The 23,851-nt window shown below is 44.0% G+C and overlaps 1 protein-coding gene across 1 annotated transcript in view; it reads right to left on the minus strand.

Moving 5' to 3' along the window:
* scml4 (Scm polycomb group protein like 4) overlaps positions 1-23,851 on the minus strand; it is a 166,059-nt gene that overhangs the window by 69,851 nt on the left and 72,357 nt on the right. Inside the window, exon 4 of the mRNA XM_078542521.1 lies at positions 6,586-6,786. Coding sequence (XP_078398647.1) covers positions 6,586-6,786 — 201 coding nt within the window. The remainder of the gene's footprint in view (positions 1-6,585; positions 6,787-23,851) is intronic.

Consider the following 23,851-nt stretch of genomic DNA (forward strand, 5'->3'; position numbering starts at 1 on the left):
AGAGAAATAGAGTTCTTAATTCTGATGAAAGGTCATCGACCTGAAACATTAACATTGTTTCTCTCTCCACAGATGCTGCCTGACCTGCTGAGCATTTCCAGCAATTTTTTTTTTTCAGACTTCTCCCCAACAGCCAGACAGATTGTCAGCCTGGTCAATGGGTGGGAGCAGAAATTAGTATCAGGAGACTGCAGCCCTTGAACAGTCCCTGGTAGTCAGTGGGTGTGTGGGGGGGGAGAGAGTGGGAGGATGGTTCGAAGCTGGATGGGGCTGGGGGATATGATTGTGCCTGTCAAACCCAGACTGCAATTATGGCTGGGGGAACAAAGGGTTTCCTTGTGAGGCTTTGGGTGTGTGGGGGTCTGGGGAGTGTAGGAGCACAATGCTTCCCTTCACCCACAGGGGTAAAATACTTCCAAAGTTGTAAAATGAACCTCGGCCTTTTCTAGCCAGTCAGCCCCTCCTGCCCTTTCAATGTTGCTCGGCAAATGGCAGACTAGCCTTGTGCTGAAGTTAAAAATAATTGTGGCATCAATGGCATCATTGAGCCATTTCTTCTGGAACTTAAGTAGACTCCCCCTCCGGCTTTTACTGAAAACCTTGGTCCATGGCCTGAATCATCCCATAAATATTGTGGTGACTGGTACTGGAGTTTGGTTGAGTTTGGCTTGCTCAATCCTTATATTTTAATACTTGACACTGCCCCTGCCCCCAAAACCCTCTTCTGCTCAGGCGGGGAGGTTAAAATTGAGACCTTTTCTCTTTGGCTTTTCTCTCTCCCTAATATTTCTTCTTGCTTCTCTTGATGTCTTTTTCTTCTTTCTTTTCAGGTGGGGGATTGTTGCTATTTTGCCAAAAAGGAGCCATCAATGATTGTGTCTGAGAAGGAGTTGGCACAGCATTCACCAGTTCTCTTTCTGTCCCTTCGTACAATCATCTGTACATCCCATACTCCTTCATTCAATTGAGTCTCCTAACCGTTTGCCTTCCCGCTCTTTCTCCTTACCGTCACCTCATTTCTATCACTACCCCAAACTCTTTCCTTTTGAACTAAGGCCTTTTATCATCCCCTCCCACTTGCCAGGGTCACTTATTTCAATCATCTCCTCAACCACTTCCTTCCATACCCAGCAAGAGCAGGTGGCTAAAAGCCAGACATGCCCACATCCCTGAGGATTTTTAATTAGATATGGATACCGATAACTCCATCATGTTGAATTGTACATGGATGAAAACGCTCTCATTTGACTGAGTCAACGTGCAGTTCAGGTTGTTAATGTGCGCAGACATTTTTATTGAAGGTTTAATGATTGAGGAAATGTTGTTACAAATGTATTAGGAATTGACTTTACATTGAGCACTTTGTAATTCTGAGACTATTATTATAAAATTATTTTATTTATATATCAATATTTTACTAATAATTTACTACACACATATATAACAAATGCATTTAGGTAAATCAATAGCACAGTAAACGAGAACAATTAGAATCAATGTGTTTGTTCATTTTCATATCCTAATTTATTGAACTGTAATTACCAACCCAAGCCTATCTAAAGTGCTCTTATACAGATGGGACCAATGTTTGAGATTAGTTCCACAAACTGCCACTAGATAGAGCTCTATGTGCATGTTTCCAGTGGCACTATGGGCAGAATTGTCCCAGATTTGCACGAAGTGCAGTGAGAATAAAAACATTTTACCCATTGGCTACAATGGTGGCTTTTCACGCCATATCATCCCAATCCCGCCTCATTAATCATGCATTCCCGGAAAACACCCTGTTACACTGGCGGGCGGCCTCCAATTCGCCCACAACACCGTCACCTCGCTGTTTCTTCACACCGGGCATCATACTTAAAAGTATAGCCACGCACACACCTCTCAGTGCTTCCAGCCCAGGTCTGCTGCACAGAAGACATGGGCCGAAAGGCAAGAAGGCTGCAGCCCCCTGATTCAGTGACATGTCATTGGAACGCCTTTTGGACGCCATGGATGTCCTCTATCCCCCACTCTGGCTGCAGGATGGGCAGCAACAGCACCAATCCGGCTTGGGAACCGGTGGCAGCGGTAGTCAGTGCCAACGCCCTACAAAAGAGGACAGCCACCCAGTGCCGAAATAGGCCAAATGATCTCCTCCATTCAGCCAGGGTAAGTCAGCCTACTCATCACGCTCAACTCAAACACTCACAAACCCATCACACATCCACAGGGATCTCACTCACTGACGGTTCAAGGGACATCACCATTCACTCTCTCACACTCACCGTCATTGTCCTCATCCCATCCATGGGACCACTCACCACCCACACAGGCCGAGCACACTTATCATCTGGCCCGACAGGCATCTTGCTTACACTCTCTCCATCTCTATTCATGCAGGACAAGCTGGCACACAACAAGAAGGAGAGGTCGCAGACTGGTGGAGGAATGCCTGAAATCAAGGTCCTCACGGACTTTGAAAACAGAACCATCCAGCTGGCCGGCGATGACCGGGACCGGTCCTGTGCTGACGGTGAGGTCGGCGGTGCTCTACCAAGTGAGGATCCAGCAGTGCAACATCCATCAGACAACCATACTGTGAGTGATGTGTCCTGTTTCACAGGCCACTGCCATGCACTAATTATCTCTCCGTGCTTTCACAGACACATCTGCCAAACAGCCAAGTGCGTCCACGACCCAGGGCCTCGAATCAAGCCCCAAAGACATCTCAGAAGAGGAAGCTACTGAATCCCTCATTGAAGACCCATCACAGCCCTCACCCTCACCCTCCACCAGCACAGAGACACACACCTCGGTGGGACATAGCTTTGGAGTAGTCTCAGGATCACAATCTGGTGAGCACATGGCACTGTCTGATCCACAGCAGGTGGAGACAGAGACTTCCCAGGTTTCCAGCACTCAGAGGACTGCTGGAGACTGGAAATCTGCACAGTCCAAGTCAGATGAGCAGCCTCTTTACTCGGTCATACCTCAGATACAAGCAAAGTACTGCGGACACTGGAAATCTGAAATAAAAACAGAAAATGCCAGTAAAACTCAGCAGATCTGACAGTATCTGTGGAAAAGAAACAGAGTTAACATTTCGAGTTCGTATGACTTCTTCAGAACATATGAAGAAGAGTCATAAGGACTTGAAATGAACGTTAACTATGTTTCTCTCTCCACAGATACTGTCAGACCGGCTGAGTTTTACCAGCATTTTCTGTTTTATTTCGGTCATACCTCAGTTGCTGGAGCTGCAAAGGCAAACTCGGGAACATGAGGAAGGGATGTCTGCTACACTCCTCAGATTGCGAGGCAAGATGGAGAGTCTATCCACCTTCAGGCTGAGGTGATAGCGCCAGCATGCCAATGCACCGAGGTCAACACTGGTAGGATGACAGCTGCTTTGGAGACCTGGGTCCAGGACATTGGTCCTGCACTGCTGCGCGGGGTAAACTCCATTGCTGACACCATAGTTGGCTTTCAATACAAGAGGGCTGCTGGACAGCTCAACCTCACTTCAGCTTCCCCTTCTCCCCAAGGAGTCAGCCAGGGGCCCTAGGGCACCCACAGGGAGAAGGATCAGCAGGTGCACACCCCTAGGCTATCCTCCCAGGTTAAGTCTGAATGCCCCTTAAAGCATCCTAGAGAATGCTGGCCACCACTTAGATGGCCAGAGTTTAGTGCTCTGCGTGTATGCCTGAAACCCCACCCTCTTCTGCCCCACTTCACCCGACTGATTGGCAGCAGCTTTGCCCATTGGACTGCATGCTGTGCTCTCAGTTCAGGCGCAGGCATTCTCCGAACCCACACTGCAAAGCTGTGCTGTTAGCTTGAACCATGGGGGAGACTGGTCCAAACCGGGATGATGACATTGCAGGGGGCTGTGAGAGCTTCCACCAGTGATTGGTCCATGAGCAGCTTTAGCAAGGAGATTCTACAATGTGCCCAGTCGTCCAACTGTTCTGCAGTCCACTAAAATGCTCATAATTTTGCAGTCTGTGCCCAAGGGGTGAAAAGCTCTGAAGCATTTGGTGGCACTTTCAGGCCTCTGTGTGGCTTGAGTGGGCGGATAAGCTAGAGGCCCAACTCCAAACATGTCAATGTGGCTGCGCCTGAACTGTCTCAGCTACGGAGGAATGGTCGCCTTATACAAGATTTCCCTAATGCGTAGCCGCTTCCCTCCCCCCATTCCGCACATGCCCATGTACTACCATCAACCGCAGCGCAGCCCTTGTCCCCCGCCCCCAAATTGCCTCAGCCACAGCGCAGCCTTTGCCCTGGAACCGCACTGTGAGCCAGCCTGGAAAATGTGACTTGCCCGTGCCCTCGCCTGAATGCGTGGCGCCTCAGCCTCGAGGTCCAACAGGCGACCCTCACGAGCGCTGCGCAACGTTACTGTGCATTCACCTCCAAGTTCCCCTCAAAGTGCAACTCGCCTGGTGCACGCCTTATAAATGCTGTTGTGAAACACAATCCAGTGAGGGGGGATGATTCCAGCGAGCTGGGTTTATACTGAAATGCAGATGAATTACACTGAAGTTCCTGATGTGCGGCGGCAGGAAACGCAGCCCACCGTTGACGGGCAGAGTGGATAATTGCAAACTGTTTCACGACGTTGTGAAACCGATTTTTGGCCTCCCTGCCATATAGTCCGCTCACGCCGCCAAGCATGCTGCCACCAATGGGGGCAGATGATTCTGCCCCATCTATCAGTCGAATATCAACTTAATGCATGGATTTTGTGCTCAACCGTGAAGGGATGGTGCTCAGCCCTTTGCCCATAAAGATTTGGCAGGTTCTGTGATGTCAATTTATTCTATTATGACATCAATTTCATTTTGGTGACAGCTATCGGCGATCACTGGTGTCCAAGGAATTAGTGATGACAACAAACACGTTAAGCAGTCAATCAAGTTGTAGAATTCTCACAGACAGCAAACAAGGAAGTAAAAAGCACTGATTATCATTCACGTTTCAATCATTTTACAGAGAATGAAATAAAGATTGGGGCATACAGATGGGATTAACATGGAAGCTGAAATGTAAGCCAATGGAAAATAAAGATTAGGTCTTATTATTTTAATAATCTGTGGAATTTTTATCATGGAATGGAGGGAATGATACTCCAGACTTCTGAAGTTAGTTTTTCAGGGCCAGAGAGGTTGTCCTCCATAACTATGATGTGGTATGTGACAAAAACTCAGTTATACTTCATGCAACAAGGCTTAACATTTCAATGCCTTTTCAGTGAGAATAGTGCATAAAAAGTTGATGGTCAAGTCAAATCAGTGATTTCTGTTGATTCCCTCTGTGAAGACTGCAATAGCGCACCACGTGGAGGAGCAGGGTATCATGACAGTAACTTCTGAGTTTCCAAATTTAATTACGTATGTGCAGACGGCCAGAAGTTGTTGTCAGTTTCATAGAGCAATGATGGTGGATCCTGACAATTTCACCGCCATTACTACAGAAAATTCTGGACCATTTGAAAATCAAGGTTGATTGAGATCAGAAATTTACCGATTTGGTGGCTGATTTCTTTGTGATTATTTACTGTACATTGACAGGTGCTTTAAATGATTTCTTATACTTATGAGCAGGATTATGGCAAACAAACAGTGACTTTAAGTAATAAAGAAAATATAGCTTGCAACAAATACTAAAATTAACTACTATTGAGCACATAATATTCTAGCTAATGCAAATCATGAATACACCTACCGCTTCTCATGTTGATTATTAAAATTGTTTTAAAGCAGTGTAATACTAAACAACAAGGCAGCTCATATGAACAATCCATACAGCACTGAAAATATAACTAGTTCCCTGTTAGGTTTCATTATGCCACATATCATTCACTTGCTGAGAAAGCTGACTGGTAAGTTGGGCACAGGTTTTCATCAAAGTGCCACTGTTGAGTTGGCCTGCAGGAGACCTTTGTTGATTTGTCCCCTGTTAGCCCCTTAATTCCTCAATAACAATGCTTGGCCTTTCTTGGTATCACCACCTCCCTTCTTTCCCTCTTCACTCATATCCTGCTCAATGCATTGGAATCCCAACATAGACATTGTGCCATTCCTTTGAAAATACTGTACACGTTAAATTGCATTTGAAGGGCTTTTATTTTATCGCCTTCTTCCAAAAAATTACATCATTTGAATTTGTGAAAGGAAGTTTTTGAAGGTTTTTTCATTACACTCATTATGATTAACATGGGTGCAATATCTTAATCGATCTGATTTCTGTAATACTTTGCTAATGCGCTCGATTGTGTTATCTCCTTGTTTTAAAAAACATGTGCAGCTACTAGAGCCAGATATTATGTGCCTACACAGAAAATTGCACAGCATTCTACCTTTACTGATAAAATGATTTATTTGAAGATACAAATAGGATTAAGGTGCAGCAAAACAGGTTATTTGGCTGTTGATGCAACTGCAGGTAGATGGATACTGATCTCAATGCAACCCCTACTAAAACCACTTAATATTCTGTCACTGCTTTTAGATGCTCAGAGCAGTTTGTTTTGAACAGAAGCACTTTGCATTTGTTGCACATTTGTGTAAATAATTTGGAGAATATTTAATCCCATACCTGATATCAGTTCTCCTCCATGGCCTTGTTTCAGACACGAAAAGACTGCCTTTTGCTGATAGGCGCAATCAATGCATGCTTGGACAGCCTGCTGCAGGACCATGGAAGCTCTGGCAGGTCCAAAATGATCTGGCAGCTGCTGCAACCTCTTTTTATCAAGATGTGGCCCCGCACAAGCATGTTTGTTGACATATATGCAAACTACAATAAAGAAAGATCAGACATGTTAAGGATATGTGACAGCTTATGACAGTACAACAATTAGCTCAAATAAAACTCTAACTTTGTCATTTCCCTTAAGAAATCATTATTCAAATACTTCCAACACTCTGCAATGGGCATGTCTAGCACAATTTTCAACCTTCCGCTTCAGAGAATGAAATTAACACTCCAAGTTCCCCCGGAGCTTATATGCAGCAACATCTCAGCTATGTCCCCGAAGATTTCCTGTGTTCAGTATTCGCAATGAAATGGTGAAGATATTCTAAAAGAGGAAACCTTCCCACATTGGTTTGATAACATTGTTTCAAAAATCAACAGTGTAACAATGTGGGTAAAGAAAAGCAGATTGGACAGGAAGGGAGAGAGAGAGCCTAACTGTAATGGTGCAACAGCAGGTAAGAGCCATGTGGGCAATAGTAATAAAAAATAAAAGCAAAGGCTAAAACAAAAACAGAAACAGAAATACCTGGAAAAACTCAGCAGATCTGGCAGCATCGGCGGCGAGGAACACAGTTGACGTTTCGAGTCCTCATGACCCTTCAACAGAACTAAGTAAAAATAGGAAAGGGGTGAAATATAAGCTGGTTTAAGGGGGGGAGGTTGTTGGGACAAGCAGCCAGTAATAGGCGGAGATAACCAAAAGAAAGGAAATATGACTGTGAAAGCGGGTTTTAGTAAACACCTTGTCAAACACCAGGAGAGAAATGGAAAGCAATGAAGGTGAACAAGGCAAAAGAGAGATACGAAAATCCTGACGGAGAGTAGACCAAAACTTCTTCAAGGTAGGCATTTCTTGAAGAGAAGTGGCAGTCAATTAAACACAGAGATAAAAGCAAAAAACTGCGGATGCTGGAAATCCAAAACAAAAACAGAAACAGAAATACCTGGAAAACCTCAGCAGGTCTGGCAGCATCGGCAGAGGAGAGCACAGTTGACGTTTTGAGTCCTCATGACCCTTCAACAGAACTAAATAAAAATAGGAAAGGGGTGAAATATAAGCTGGTTTAAGGGGGGTGGGGGGGGGGGGGGTGGTGGGGGGGTGCGGATTGTTGGGACAAGCAGCCAATAATAGGTGGAGATAACCAAAAGAAAGGAAATATGGCTGTGAAACACCTTGTCAAACACCAGGAGAGAAATGGAAAGCAATGAAGGTGCATATTTCCTTTCTTTTGGTTTTCTCCACCTATTACTGGCTGCTTGTCCCAACAACTCCCCCCCCCCCGCCCCCCAGCTTATATTTCACCCCTTTCCTTTCTGTTTTTGTTTTGGATTTCCAGCATCCACAGTTTTTTGCTTTAAAAAGCAAAGGCTCCTTGTCTAAATGCATGAAGCATCCACAGTAAGGAAGATGAACTAATGGCACAAATAGAAATAAATGGTTCAGATCTAATCACCATTACAAAGACATGGTAACAAGGTGACCAAGTTTGGGAAATAAATATTCAAGATTACGCAACATTTGAGGAGACAGATAGAATGGAAAAGGAGGGCGGATATCCCCAGTAGTAAAGGATGATGTAAGGACATTAGTGAGAAAGGTTTTTGGTTTGGAAGTTCATGAAGTAGAATCAGTATGGGTGGAGATTAGGAATAGCAAGAGTCAGAAATACCAGCGGGAGTAATTCATGGGTCTCCTAACAGTAGTAAAACCCTTGGAAAGAGCATTAAAGAAGGAATTGTTGGAGCATGTTGTTACAATCCCTGTAGAGACCATGAACATTTAAAGAGGAATTTGAACACCCAGTGATTAACTGAAAGAAATTATGCCACAAGATTTCGCATTTTTAAACAACACCTTTACTATATATAAAAAATTAAACAAAGCAAGCAGTACTAACTTAACACTATAGTTTTTCAAGACTTGGGGTGCAACTCAATTCCTCTTTTTACTTCCTAAATCCCCCCCCAAGATTACCATTATACTATACGAAATCTTGAGGATTCATTCACTTCTCCTTTTGGAACTCAAATCAAGTAGGCCAAGGCTCTCTGAAATTCACTTTAATTTGTACTCAATGTTCCAGCTATTCTCCAAGGTATGCGATTTCATGGGGTTTCTTCCATTAGCATTTGGCTAAGTGATCATCCAATTTTTGTTCAAAAGCCCCCAACTGTGGACTTCTTAACTCAAGCTTAGGCCTCACTGCATTCATGCTGAGTGATACAAAAATCAGGAACACCCATAGTTCCCAATGCCCTAGGCTCCTTGTCTTGGCTTTGGACAGACACAGATTGTTTCACTGCTCCTAGAAGACTCTCTCTTCTTTTTCTCTGCCTTCTCCTAGCTAACTGCTCATTTTCTATGAAGGTTACTGCTGATTTCTTCCCCTAGCTCCTAACTAGGCAAATCTTCCATTATGAACTCCATCACCAAACTGAGCCGACCTCCCACCCACGTTCTCTGTGGCGAACAATAAAGGTAGTATTTTCTTTGCTTAAGGTACAGGCCTGGCTAACATTTATCTTTTTCTCCCCTTCGACTCAGTGAGCTCCAACTGTTGCTGTCTGCTCCCAAACTGAACTGTTGACTGCCTGCTTCTGTAAGTAAAACAAATAGATAAATTAACAAAGGAACCCCCAACCCCCACATCTCATCTCCATGGCAACATGGCATTCTTGGGAAGTTCCGAACGTAAATGTAAACCAATTATCTTTTGTCTTCAAACCAAACCTTATGATTCTGGGACCCATATGCCTAATTTTTATGTCTAATTGAGTTAACAACTCTTTTTTCAAGACTTGCTGGTCCCACCAAGGAACTCCTTGGTTTACAAAGCTGCTTTTAGCTTCTTTGATCTGGGATCTGCATGAATAATCAAAATCTCCTATTGAAATAACTGTAGACATCTTGTCCCTACCAAAAGCTCAAAGATGGGTCATCCATTGTTTAAGTTTACTCCCTGCTAACTCTAATCTTACTAAATAAACACAGGTTACTCTTTGAAACCCCAGGTCTGTTTGAATTTCAATAACTTCAGGGTTGTTTATCAGTTTCCCAAACAGATGTTTCTATTCGTCATCCATTTAACAGGGGCAGGGGCGCAGCCGAGTCGACTGTGCACCGGCTGACTTGTCAACGGCCTATTTAGGCCATTCAAAAAACAATTAATCTCATTAGTGGACCTGCCTTACGGTTGGCGGGCAGGTCATGAGCGCTGGCGGCCACATGAAAAAGCATGAAACCTCATCCATGGGCGGGATGAGGTTTCATTGCTGAATCAAAAAATTAAGAGACACTTTTAATTAACGTTATGTCCATGTCCCAACTCATGTGACATTGCCACATGAGGGGACTTGGATGGTGAATGAAATTTTCACTGCAGTAATTCTTTTTACTTTAGGAACCAATCTCCCTGAGGCAGCACTTAGTCTCAAGGAGATCAGAGCGCTCCTTCATGCACATGCGCGAAGGTGCAAACTTCTGATTTTAGGAATCGCCCCCTCCGCACAGGAAGCGCATAGGGCTTCCCTGTGGACATCACCCTGAGGCCCGCCCACTAAAAATGAGGGCGTTCCCCCCACCCCCACCCCCGATTGGGAGTGCCAATCGGAGGGCCGCCCGCCCATGCCCACCCCCAATGGGGGGAAAATTTTGCCCATGGTTTTACAAAAGGGAAATCATGTTTGACAATTTTACTAGAGTTTTATCAGGATGTAACTGGTAGGGTAGATAAAGGGACTCAGTAGATTTAGCATACCAAAAGGCATTTGATAAAGTGCCACAGAAAAGGTTAATATGCAAGATGAGGGCTCATGGAGTTGGGGGTGATATACTAGCGTGGATAAAGGATTGGTTAATGGACAGGAAGCAAAGAGTAGGGATAAACAGGGCTTTTCAAGTTGGCAGGTTGTGAGTACTGGAGTGCAACAAGGGTCAGTGCCGGGGCCTCAGCTATTTACTATTGATATTAATTAATTAGATGAAGAGACAGAGAGTAGTGTATCTAAATTTTTTGACCATACACAGCTAGGTGGGAATGGAAGCTGTGGAGAGGAAACAGAGAGGCTGCAAATAAATATAGCCAGGTTAAATGAGTGGGTTAATTAACAGTCTTGTTGAAAAAGAACCTTGAGGGATGAGTGACCATAATATGATAGAATTTTACATTCTGTTTGAAAGTGAAGTAGTTCAATCTGAAGCCAGGGTGTTAAATTTGAACAAAGGAAATTATGGAGATATAAGAGGAAAATTGGCTGAGATGGATTGGGATAAGACATCAAAAGATATGATGATACACTGGCAATGAGCAGTCTTTAAAGAATTATTACATAGTTTACAGCAATTATACATTCCTTCAAGGCACAAAAATACAAAAAAAAAGTAAGTCAACCATGGCTAATAAAGGAAGTTAAGGATTGTATAAGATTAAAAGAAAAGGCCTAATAAATTGCTAGAAATAATGGTAAACCTGAGGATTGGGAGGATTTTAGAATACAGCAAAGGAAGACCAAGAAACTAATAAAGAAAGAGAGAATAGAATATGAGTGTTAACTAGCAAACAACATAAAAACAGCTTGTAAAAGCTTCTACAGGTACTTAAAAAGCCAAATTAGCTAAGCCGAATGTGGGTCCATAACAGGCAGCGTCTGGAGAATTTATAATGAGGAATAGAGAAATGGCAGAGAAGCTAAAGGATTACTTTGTGTCTGTTTTCACTGAGAAAGGTACAAGGGATTAGGGAGAATGAGAAATTGAAGGAAATTATTCGTAATGAGGTTGTATTAGAGAAATTAATGGGACTGTTGTTTGAAAAGTCCCCAGGACCTGATATTCTACATCCCAGAGTGTTGAAAGAGGTTGCTATGGAGATAGTGGTTGAATTGGTTGTCATTTTCCAAAATTCTATATATTCTGGAACGGTTCCTGCAGATTGGAAGGTAGCAAATATCACCTCACTATTTAAGAAGTCGGGAAGAGAGAAAATGGGGAACTACAGACCTGTTCACCTTACATCAGTAGGAGGGAAAATGCTAGAATCTGTCATAAAGGTTGTGATAAATGCACACTTGGATAGTAATGATCTGATTGGGCAGTCAACATGGATTTATGAATGGAAAATCATGTTTGGCATACCTGTTGGAGTTTTTTGAGGATGTCACTAACAGAATTGATAAATGGGAGTCAAGTGGACGTAGTATACTTGGATTTTCTGAAGGCTTTCGATAAAGTCCCCCACAGGAGTTTGGCTAACAAAATTAAAGCAAATGGGTTAGGAGGTAATATACTGGCATGGATTAAGCATTGGCTAACAGGCATAAAACAGAGAGTAGGAATAAATGAGTCATTCTCACGTTGGCAGGCTGTGACTAGTGGGGAACAAGGCCCCAGCTGTTCACAATATACAACAATGATTTGGATGTGGGGATCAAATGTAATATTTCCAAGTTCGCAGATGACACAAAGTCAGTTGGTAATGTGTGTTGTGTGGAAGATGCAAAGCAGCTTCAAGGGGATTTGGACAGATTTAGTGAGTGGGCAAGAACATGGCAGATGGAATATAATGTGGAAAATGTGAGGTTATCCACTTTGGTAGGAAGAACAGATGTGCAGAGTATTTCTTAAATGGTGAGAGATTAGAAAGTGTAGGTGTACTAATTTATAGCATTTATTTTATCACAAGAGGATTTGAGTACAGGAGTAGTGAAGTCTTACTTCAGTTGTATAGAGCCTTGATTAGACCGCACTTGGAGCACTCTGTGCAGTTTTGAACCCCTTACCTTAGGAAGGATATTATTGCCATAGAGGGAGTGCAGTGAAAGATCACCAGACTTGTTCCCGGGGTGCCGGGACTGTCTTATGAAGAGAGATTGAGCAAACTGGGCCTGAAGGGGGAAGCCACTTAGGACCAAGATGAGGAGAAGTTTTTTACTCAGAGGGTTGTGAATCTTTGGAATTGCCTATCCCAAAGGGCTTTGGAAGCTCAGTCATTTTTTAAAATTCATTCAGGAATGTGGGTTTCGCTGGCTACGCTAACATTTATTGCTCATCCCTAGTTGCCCTTGAGAAGGTGGTGATGAGCTGCCTCCTTGAACCACTGCAGTCCATGTGGTATAGGTACACCCACAGTTCCAGGGTTTTGACCCAGCAACAGTGAAGGAACAGCGATATATTTCCAAGTCAGGATGTTGAATGACTTGGAGAGGAACTTCCAGGTGGTGGTGTTCCCATCTATCTGCTGCCCTCGTCCTTCTAGATGGTAGTGGTCGTGGGTTTAGAAGGTGCTGTCTAAGGAGCCTTGGTGAATTCCAGCAGTGGATCTTGTAGATGGTACACAATACTGCCACTTTTTGTCAGTGGTGGAGCGAATGGATGGTGTCAAGCTTCTTGAGTGTTGTTGGAGCTGTACTCATCCAGGCAAGTGGGGAGTATTCCATCCTGACTTGTGCCTTGTAGATGGTGGACAGGCTCTGGGGAGTCAGGAGGTGAGTTACTCACCGCAGGATTCCTAGCCTCTGACCTGCTCTTGTAGCCACAGAATTTATATGGCTAGTCTAGTTCAGTTTCGGGTCAATGGCATTGAGTATGTTTAAAGCAGATATTGACAGATTTCTAAATACCAATGACATAAAGGGATGTGGGGATAGTGTGGAACAAAGGCATTGAAGTGGATGATCAGCTATGATCGTATTGAATGGTAGAGCAGGCTCAATGGGCTGAATGGCCTACTCCTGCTCCTATGTTCCTAGGTTCCTATGTTCCCATGTATGCTGCTTAGGTGAGATGAGATGAGACAAGACAGGGTCTTCTGTCCTATTGCCCCTTCCCCATTCCACAAACTTGTTTTTACAAATATTAATGATGTTCAGACAGAATTTCTGAAGGCTGGAAGATTGTGTAAGCATCATTAAAATATTATAACCAATGTAAGTATGGCTGGCATTTTTATTCTAGGTGAGTCTGGGCTTAACACTGACTTATTGATACTAATGCAAAGTAGGCTTTCCAGTGAGTTCATTTAATGAGCTATCGAGAAACTGGGCCTGAAGAGGGAAGCGACTTAGGACTGAGATGAGGAGAAAAACTTTTTACTCAGAGGGTTGTGAATCTTTGGAATTCTCTATCCCATAGGGATGTGGAAACTCAGTCATTTTTAAAAATTCATTCAGGGGATGTGGGCTTCGCTGGCTACGCCAGCATTTATTGCCCATCCCTAGTTTCCCTTGAGAAGGTGGTGGTGAGCTGCCTTCTTAAACCGCTGCAGTCCCTGTGGTGTAGGTAAACTCACAGTGCTGTTAGGAAGGGAGTTCCAGGATTTTGACCCACAGACAGTGAAGGAATGATGATATATTTCCAAGTCAGGATGGTGTGTGGCTTGGAGGGAACTTCCAGATGGTGGTGTTCCCCTGTATCTGCTGCCCTTATCCTTCTAGATGGTAGAGGTTGCAGGTCTGGAAGGTGTTGTCAAAGGAGCCTTGGTGAGTTGCTGCTGTGCATCTTGTAGGTGATACACACTGCTGCTGTGCATTGATGGTGGAGGGAGTGAATGTTTAAGGTGGTGGATGGGGTGCCAGTCAAGTGGACTGCTTTGTCGTGGATGGTGTCAAGCTTCTTGGGTGTTGTTGGAGCTGCACTCATCCAGGCAAGTGGGGAGTATTTCATCACACTTCTGGCTTGTGCCTTGTAGATGGTGGACAGGCTTTGCGGAGTCAGGAGGTGAGTTACTACCTGCAGAATTCCCAGCCTCTGACCTGCTCTTGTTGTCACAGTATTTGTATGGCTGGTCCAATTCAGTTACTGGTCAAGGGCAACACCCACTGTGCACTAACACCCTCACCAAGAAGGTGTCCAGTACGAATGAGTGAGCCCACAGTCATTTGGACCAGTTTGGACCTTAAATAGCACAGGTCCTGAAATTTGTGTTGTGTGTCTGGAGGAGGAGGAGGAAGAAACAAGGAGATAACTGGAGTTGTTTTTTTTTCAAAAGCATTAAAATGGTTTTGGAATATTTTCTGTTTATAAAATACACCTGTTACCCTGATACCATCAATGTGGGTGGACTGTGAAAACTGCAGCAGTCATCTAACCTCTGTTTCTGACAATATGACGTGCATTACCATATGAGTTAACCTCACCACCACATCCTGTACTTCAGGGGGTTCTGAGACTAGCTGAGTTTGAGGTGCAATAAAGCAGCTGTTAACCTGAAGAAGTACTCGAGGAAGACTCCCTACTTTACTCTGAAAATTACATGCCTGTCTAAATAAAAAAGGCTTCCATTTTTATAGCAACTTTCATGACCTTAGGCCATCCAGAAACATTATCCAGCCAATGGAGTACTTTTGAACTGTAGTCACTTCCGTAATATGAAACAGGGCAGGCAATTTGTGCATAGCAAGGTTCTGCAATGTATTAATGACAGGGTAATCTGTTTTCGTAATGTTGATTGAGAGATTGGTCAGGAAATTGGCTATACCTTTTCCTGCTCTTCTTCAAAATACTGCCACAAGGGTTATACAGGGCATTGGTGAGACCGCACCTCGAATACTCTGTGCAGTTTTGGTCGCCTTATGTAAGGGAGGACGTTAATGTGTTGGAGGCAGTTCAAAGGAGGTTTACTAGATTGATACCTGGAATGAGTGGGTTGTCTTATGATGAAAGGTTGGACAGACTGGGCTTATTTCCACTGAAGTTTAGAAGAGTGAGGGGTGATTTGATTGAAGTATACAAGATCCTGAATGGCCTTGACAAGGTGGACGTCAAAAGGATGTTTCCTCTTGTGGGTGAGTCCAGAACTAGGGGGCACTGTTTTAAAATCAGGGGTTGCCCTTTTAGGACAGAGATGAGGAGAAATATTTTCTCTCTGAGGGTTGTGCGCCTTTGGAACTCTGCCTCAGAAGGTGGTGGAGGTGGGGTCATTGAATATTTTTAAGGCAGAGGTAGATAGATTATTGTTAGGAAAGGGAATCAAAGGCTATCAGGGTTAGATGGGAATGTGGAAATTGAAGCACAAGAAGATCAGCCATGATCTTGTTGAATGGCAGAGCAGGCTCGAGGGGCCGAATGTTCTACTCCTGTTCCTTATGTAATGTCTACCTAAGAGGGCTGAATGGGTTTCAGTTTAACATCTCAATCAAAGTCTGCCACCTCCAACAGTGTAGCACTCTCTCAGTGCTGTACTGTCAGCTTTGATTTTTGTGCTCAAGTCCTGGGGTAGGTCTTGAACCCACAACCTTCTGACTCAGAGATAGAAGTGCTACCAACTGAGCCATCGCTGACTGAATAAAAAAATTCTAATTAAAATGAATAGAACTCACAACAATGGGCGACCCCATCTCCTCTGTATTAACATGTTAAGACAGGGCTCATCTAAAAATGCAACATAACCTCACATTGCTATGCACAGATTTACAGAGACGGCAACACTGGGAGACCAACGATCTCCTTGACAGGGGTGCAAAAAGACATATCCCCAACAACAGTTGCTAAAGAAACTGTACTAATTATGGGGCAGAAATTTGTGTTGAGTGGGTGGGCACGTGCCCAACCCGCTCGAGCTGTAAAATGATGCACGATGACATCGGGCCAGGGTCCAGATGTCAGCGCGCACTTGCATGATATTTCGGTCAGTGGGTGCGCATGGGAGTCAGCAGCACACCCATCGACAATTAACAGGCCTTTTAAGGCCATTAAAGTTCAAATGGAATTAAATTTTTCGCTGCCGGTCCAACCTTATGGTTGGCGGGCAGGCAAAAAGGCCAAGTGGCCTTTGCATTTTTTAGGAAACCTCATCCACGGGCATGATGGGGTTTCCAACAGTAATTAAAACTTGAATAAAAGTTTTTAACATTTATTCATAACCTGTCCCTGCTCATGTGATAGAGTCACATGACAGGACATGTTTTTAACATTGCTAATGTTTTTATTTTTAATGTTATAAATGTTCAGCACCCTGAGGCAGCTCTGTGCCTTCAGGGAGCATTCATTGTGCGCACTCGCATGCATGCGCGAACTTCCACACTCGCCCTCCTCTCGCCCCCACCCTGGCAGCGCTGAGCACTGCAGCATGCGTTTCATGCCGGCCATTAATTAGCCAGCCAGTGTGAAATCGATGTTGGTGCTCAATTGCAGGCAGTAGCCGGCTTTGCGACTCCTCCTAGGCCCGCCCGCAAGCCCACCCGACAAGGTAAAAATCCTGGCCATAGTTTTGAGAAATGTAGGACTGTAGGTTTAAGAATAATCCTGTGGTTTAAGATCACATGATCTGTGTAAACCAATCAGTTAGCAGTGCGAGGAACATCTAGGAGAGAGTTCTTCTTTAGTTTTAGAGTTTGATGCATAGGTGTAGTTGCTGCTGCTGTCTTGTTAATAAAGTTAAATGTGTCCTCCAAGAAAAGTTGCCTGGAAAATCAACTCTATAACAAACTTAAATGAGGATAAATCAGATCTGGTACTGTACCTCACCCAGCGATTGTGAATATCTAAGTTCATTAAAAAGAAAGGAAGATATATTCATTTGAGATGCCACAATTTGGCAGAATCGATCCCTTAGAACCAGCCACAGACGACTGGTCTCAATGTATAGAACATCTCGCGTTCTTCTTTCAAGCCAATGAAATCACAGGGGAGGAAAAGGGGAGAGTGATTCTCCTGAGTATTTGTGGGAGCAAGACCTACAGTTTAATTTGAGACTTGACGGCCCCCAGTGTCCCAGATTCGAAGACTTTCAGTGAATTAGTGGACCTCATTAAGGGACATTTTCAACCCAAGCCCTCAGTCACAATGCAGAGGCTCAGGTTCAATTCACAGAACAGAGCCCTGGGTGGGGTGCGGGGCGGTGGGGGGGGAAGACCATTGCTACCTATGCGGCAAAATTAAAACAAAACAGAATATTGTGATTTCGGTGAAACCCTGAATGACATGCTCAGGGATCGTTTAGTATGTGGTGTGCAGGGAGACACTATTCAGCGAAGATTGCTGGCTGAAGTGAATCTTGATTTTAAGAAAGCGTTAGAAATAGAACTTGCGATGGGACAGCGCCGTAAGGGATTCACAAGCGATTCAAAGGGTGCAAAATGGCTCCGTTCCTCTAGTCAGGTGGGAGCAGTCAGCCGAAAGTGGTGCGAAAAGCCAGGACTCCACCACGAAGCGTGAAAAAGCCCCCACTAACCGAAAACTTAGAGGAAACAGCTTAGCAGCAAAGTCGAAAACTAATTTTTATCAACGTGGAAACAATCATTCTCTTAATGATTGGCAATTTAAAAAGGTAGAGTGTTATTTTTCTCACAGAAGTGGACACATATTGTAACATTGCAAAGCGAGATTTAAACAGGCTTCCAGACAACAGTTGAAGTCCAATGAAGTCTATAGTGTAGGAGAGCCACAAACAACCAATTCTGACATTTATTCATTATTCAACATGAAATTTGGGAAGATAGAGTCAATTATTGTCACAGTGCAAGTGAATGGTAAACCCTTAAAAATGTAAGTAGACAGGGATGCTTCTTCCACTGTAATAAGAGAACACACTTTCAGATATTTAAATAAAGATGATCAACAATTAAATTTGGAACAAACATCTGTCAAGTTGAAAACGTACACAGGCAAAGAAATACAGGTAAGAGGTATCACTAGAGCAACTGTTCATTATAGACACCAATCAGCACAGCTACCCGTGATGGTATTAGAAGGTAGAGGAACAAGCTTTCTAGGTGGAAATTGGTTGAGGGAAATTAACCTTGATTGGCCAGTGAGATTTCAAAAGAAAGCTGGAAGAGTTCCTGAGTTGAAAAAGGAACAAGGCGAGGTACTTCAGAAAGAGCCTGGAGAGTCTAAGGACCACAACTGGGTGAAAAAGGAGTGTGTAAGCATTCAGCAACCTGAAGAAATGAAAACCATCTTAAACAACATGGAAGAGCAGCAGAAGAAACCCAAAGAGACTCTGCTGAATGACAGAATTCAAGATGAAGCGAGTGAGCTTCACAAAGAAAAGGAAAACCTGTTGATAGACATTCACACACTACAACGATCCCTCAGGTCAAAGTTTGTACCCCTGGAAAAGTATGAAGAGAAACAGAAAGAATTTAACATCTCTTTGAACAAACTGAAGAACCAGTTTGCAGAGAAGATGCAGCAATGCTCAAGTTTCCAGGAGGAGGCCAACAGACACAAGAAGGAGACAGAAGTGCTGAAGAATCAGCTGAATGAAGCTAAAGAGGCTTTGAAAGCAAAAGTCGTAGAGCTTTCCAAGATGTGAGTAGATAATGAAGTCATGGGTAGCTCAACGACTGAACTAAGACAAGTTGAGATTACATCTCAGAGTGAAGTCAAAAAGAAGGCCGAGACTAAATTCTGTGGTAAGAAGAAGACACATAGAAAGAGAATGCAGAGTTACTGATGAGGCACCATCTTCGAACAAGACAGCCTGATGCTTCAAATTTGGAGGGGAAGGTGGAGAAAAGTCAAGGGAACCAAAAAGCAATTTGTGATTTGCATAGTCGTGAGTGACAATTTACTGTTGGAGAAGCAGTATATGTAAGGAATTTTGGTGGAGGACCGAACTGGTAAAGTAAGCTCTGTGACCGGACCATCATCATACCATGTGGAAGTGGAGGGCTGGATGACCGTAAGCATGTGGATCATTTAAGAAAAAGAAAGATACCCGAACAAAATGATGTTTCACCTGTACCCATTACTGAACCAGTGATTCTTGTTGAAGTTGCTCAACCAAGGACAGACATGCCCAATGTCTCTGTCGGAGTGGAAGACACCAAACTGCCTGTGCCTAATGAGGTACCTGATGTTAATGCAGTTCCAGAGAATGTGTTTCCTACAAAAGAATCTGAAGTTGTGGAGCTACGACGCTCCACACGGATCAGGAAACCACCTGAAAGATTGAACTTGTAATTTCATGACATGTGTAAATATTGTGATGTCATGAGATAAATATCCTTGTAAATACAACATGTACAGAAAAGTTAAAAAGGGAGGAATGTAGTAATTATAGTTTTGAGCAACGTAGGACTGTAGCTTTAAAAATAATCCTGTATTGTAAGATCACATGATCTGTGTAAACCAATCAGTTAGCAGCGCGGGGAGCCTCTACAGGAGAGTTCTTCTTTAGTTATAGAGTTTGATGCACACATATTGTGGCTGCTGATATCTTGTAAATAAAGTTAAATGTGTCCTCCAAGAAAAGTTGCCTGGAAAATCAATTCTATAACAGAAACTTATCCATTTGAATACCATCAGGTGTCTTGTGGAAGAGTGGGTTTCCAAGATTACATCCAATGTATTATTCTTCTGCTAAAGTGCAGATATGTTTAATTTGGACAGTCCCTTTAAGGCTACAAGAAAGAACAGTTATGCTTTCGTCAAGTGGAGGTCAGAAGAAGCAACTATAAATTTCTGGCTTTATTGATATACACTTTTAAAGAAGGCCGGGAGGTCAGATGCAAGATACCTTATGTTGGGGAGCGGCGGGGGCTGGGTGAGTTGGGGGCAGTGGGGGGGGTCTTTCTCCTATAGAATGAAATCTTTGACTTTATTTTTCTTTTTTTTAAGTGCTATGCATAAAGTGTAGCAGATACTTCCCAAAATTGATAGACTAATATATTGACAGACAGTCAAATAAAGACAGGCAGATGGACAGGCAAACATACAGATAATTAGATTTTTTAAAAAACAGACTCCTCCAACAACATAATAAAGCCTCTCATATTAATAACAAGATTGATGGGAGAAGCTATATCATGCGGCTGAACTCTCTTTGGCACCAAGATAAACCATCCATTTGGATGTTGCAGCAACATTTTTGTTTATCCCTTTGCCCAGCAAGTCAAACCCTTCCCCAGCCACTGCCCACTACCCCCACTCCGCCCTAGCTCTGAACCCATAATTCTCCAATTTCCCACACCCTCTCTGATTTTTATCTTCTCCGTGAAACACAAACCCCATTTTCTTGGCCCATTTCCACTAAACTATTGACCAACTAAATTCCTTTCTGGCCTCCATGCTACGTAACATTGTGTAATGGGTCCCTCGCCTAAGACACCAACACATCCCATTTTAGACCAGTGCCATTACTCCCCTCCTTTTGCCCTTGAAAAATACTGCCTCATCTTTAAACTCCCTTTGTTCTCCAAACTCCTTCGAAAAGTTGTCACCTCGCAAACCCATGTGCACCTCGCTTGCAACTCCCTGTTTGAATCTTTCCAATCAGTTCCTCTCACGGCACCAAAAGTCACAAATGTCATCTCTATGTCCATGGTGCATTATCCCTCCTCAACTTCCTCTGCATCTCCGGAACCTTTGACATAGTTGTTCAGCTATGAGCTTTCTTCAGCTCAGTGGAATTGCCCTCACTCCATCCCACTCTTATTCAGCTGATCATAGCCAGAGCATCTTTACCAATGGCTTCTCAGCATCCTTACCATTTACCCTCATCATCCAAAGACATGGGTGCTAGCCTCCACATGTAATGCTGATGGCACCCAGTTCTACTCTTCCATCATGCTTTTTACTGCTTCTTTGATGTCAGGTTGGTCTGGTATCGCGTCTTGAATGAACTACAATGTCCTACAAGCTGAACATTAAGGCAAAACCCATTGTTTGTATTCCCTACCACGAGCTCGGTGTCACCCATAATACCCCACTGCCAGGCTGGACAAGACTTCTCACTCTGAGCTGAGCTTCTGACCCTGTAAGCTATCTGCCTACTTCCACCCTCTGGAACATTGCCCTCCTTGGCCTCTACCTGATTCCATCTGCCACTCAGATCCTCATCCAGGCCTTTGTAACCTGCGGATTTGACTCACCCAATACCGTATCCTGTCTTCTGTAAAGTCCAACTCATCCAAAACTCTGCTGTTCATATACACTGTCCTTGCTGATCAACATTGGCTCCCAATTTAAAACTCCAGTGCTTATGTTTAAGTCTGTCAATGGCATTGTCCCTCCCTATTTCAATAACCTTCTCTCTTGCACTACAAACCGTTTTACTTGAACCAAATATTTTATAGCTTCTGGCCATTTATCTGTTCCTCCTGCTCCCTTTGCCCCACCATTGGCAGCCACACCTTCAGCCACCTAGGCCCCACCCTGGAATCCTCTCCCAAAACCTTTTGACCAACCTCTCCTCCTTTAAGAGCCTCATTAAAACTCATCTCTTTCACCAACTTGTTGGTCACTCTTCCGAATTTCTGTTTCTTTAGCTTTTCATCAACTATTTCTCTCCATTATTCACTGTAGGATATTTATCTTTTTTAAAGGCAGTACAGCACCCGCCGCTCACACAATCCATGTGTATCACAAGCAGCTACTTACAGTGGGCAACTGGCATGGAGTGTTTACCATTTCCATGGATGTCCATTCCAAAGGTGCTGCTAAAGCATCCTAAGTGCACCAGATATTCTGAGCAGCGGTGAATCAGACTTATAGAGCATAATTTAATACCCTCCACTGTGGCAGGTTTGGTAGGGATGGCATTTAATCAGGCAGGAGGGTGGCAGGTCGGGACCCCGCTGCCTTCCTGCCTCCACCCTGTTTAAGTCCATGAGGCAGGAAGACCGTGGAAGGCCCTCCCACCCTGCCGTCAATTGAGGACCTTACGTGGGCAATTAACCTCCACTTAAGGGCCTCATCCTGCCACCACTGGTGTTAACACAGTGACCGACAGGGGCCTTGCCATGCAGGGAGTATAACAAGCAAACTTGTGCGGAATTGTTTCAGGGTCCCCAGGTAGGGTGTCCCTCTCTCAGCAAGGGTCCCGGCATCAGGCTGCCAAGCCCCACTCCCCCTCGACCACACCCCCACCTGCAGCGCCCCCCCCCCCTCCACGACCGCCCTCCACCTTCACTCGTCTGTGGCCTGGGATCCAGTGTCAATTCTAGGCCTTGGGTGGGTACCAGCAGCAGCCACCGCCTCCCCGGTAGCTATGATTGGCCAGTAGCTCTCGCTGGGGTGGGACTTCCATCCCCAGGTTCCTTGATCTCAGGCACGCCAGTGTCCAGTTAAGCGCCCGAGTGGCACTTGATTCGGCAGACTTTCCCTAAAAGACGTGACAAGGGGCTCCTGCTGTCCAGACGGCGGGAAAGACCCCTGTTGCCTCCAATAAACCCAGCCTATTGTATTCTATACTATATCAAATAACATATCTGAGCCATGAGTCTCAGAACAGACAAGCTATAAAAGATTTTGAATGACTTGCTGCTGCTTGTGACACTATGGTGGATTAAAGCCTTGCAGTCTTCAGACACACTGCCTTGATGGAAAGTCCTCACTTGACCATTCTTAAAAGAGTTGTGAAAGGACAGTCCATTTAACCCTCTTTCAGACACCGATTTTTTTTGTTGCCTCCCTGCTTCCTGAAGCGTACACTGAACTCTGTGCCTACCTGCAGTTACCAAGGTGCTGTCATTGTAATAAACCATAGCAAAGATGTAGTTTCACTGTCCACTTCTTACAATGGGCAAATTGTGCTAACACCAACATGCCCATGATTAGCAGTGGGCACAGTCATTGTTGTTGGCATTGTCATGGGACAGAGTATAGTTCATGACAGTTCCAAAGGTATTAAGGGATTTTGGGGCAAAAGTGGGTATTGGGTTTCAGATCAGCCATGAACTCACTGAATGACGAGACAGCCTCAAGAGGCTAAATGGCCTACTCCTGTTCCTGTATGTTCTTATGTCCTATGTATCTTAAGATTCTTACTGTTGACAGGAATTACATTAGATTGGATTAGTCTCAATAATGCTTTCCAACAGCCCTGGTTTTTGTGGTTTAACTGGGCAAGCATTTCATTTGGACAGCTTTCTGCCATAAGTTTTTTGTTCCACTAATTTGTAGCTCAGGAAACTATATAGCTTGTTGTCAGCCTCCTTGACAGAATGTGTCACAAGGAAAATGCTAAGCTACTTCAAGAGGACAGTGAACACTTCCGTTCTGATGTGCTCACTAAGTGATTGTTACTGCGGCAGTATCTACTTTGGGGTGACCCATCTCAAGTAGCTCTCTCTCTCTCTCTCTCTCATACATATGAGTATATGAAGTGGGAGCAGGAATAGACCATTCAGTCTTTTGAACCTGCTCCACCATTCAATAACA

This window comes from Cetorhinus maximus, chromosome 5, assembly GCF_964194155.1.
Source record: "Cetorhinus maximus chromosome 5, sCetMax3.hap1.1, whole genome shotgun sequence".
Lineage (NCBI taxonomy): Eukaryota > Metazoa > Chordata > Chondrichthyes > Lamniformes > Cetorhinidae > Cetorhinus > Cetorhinus maximus.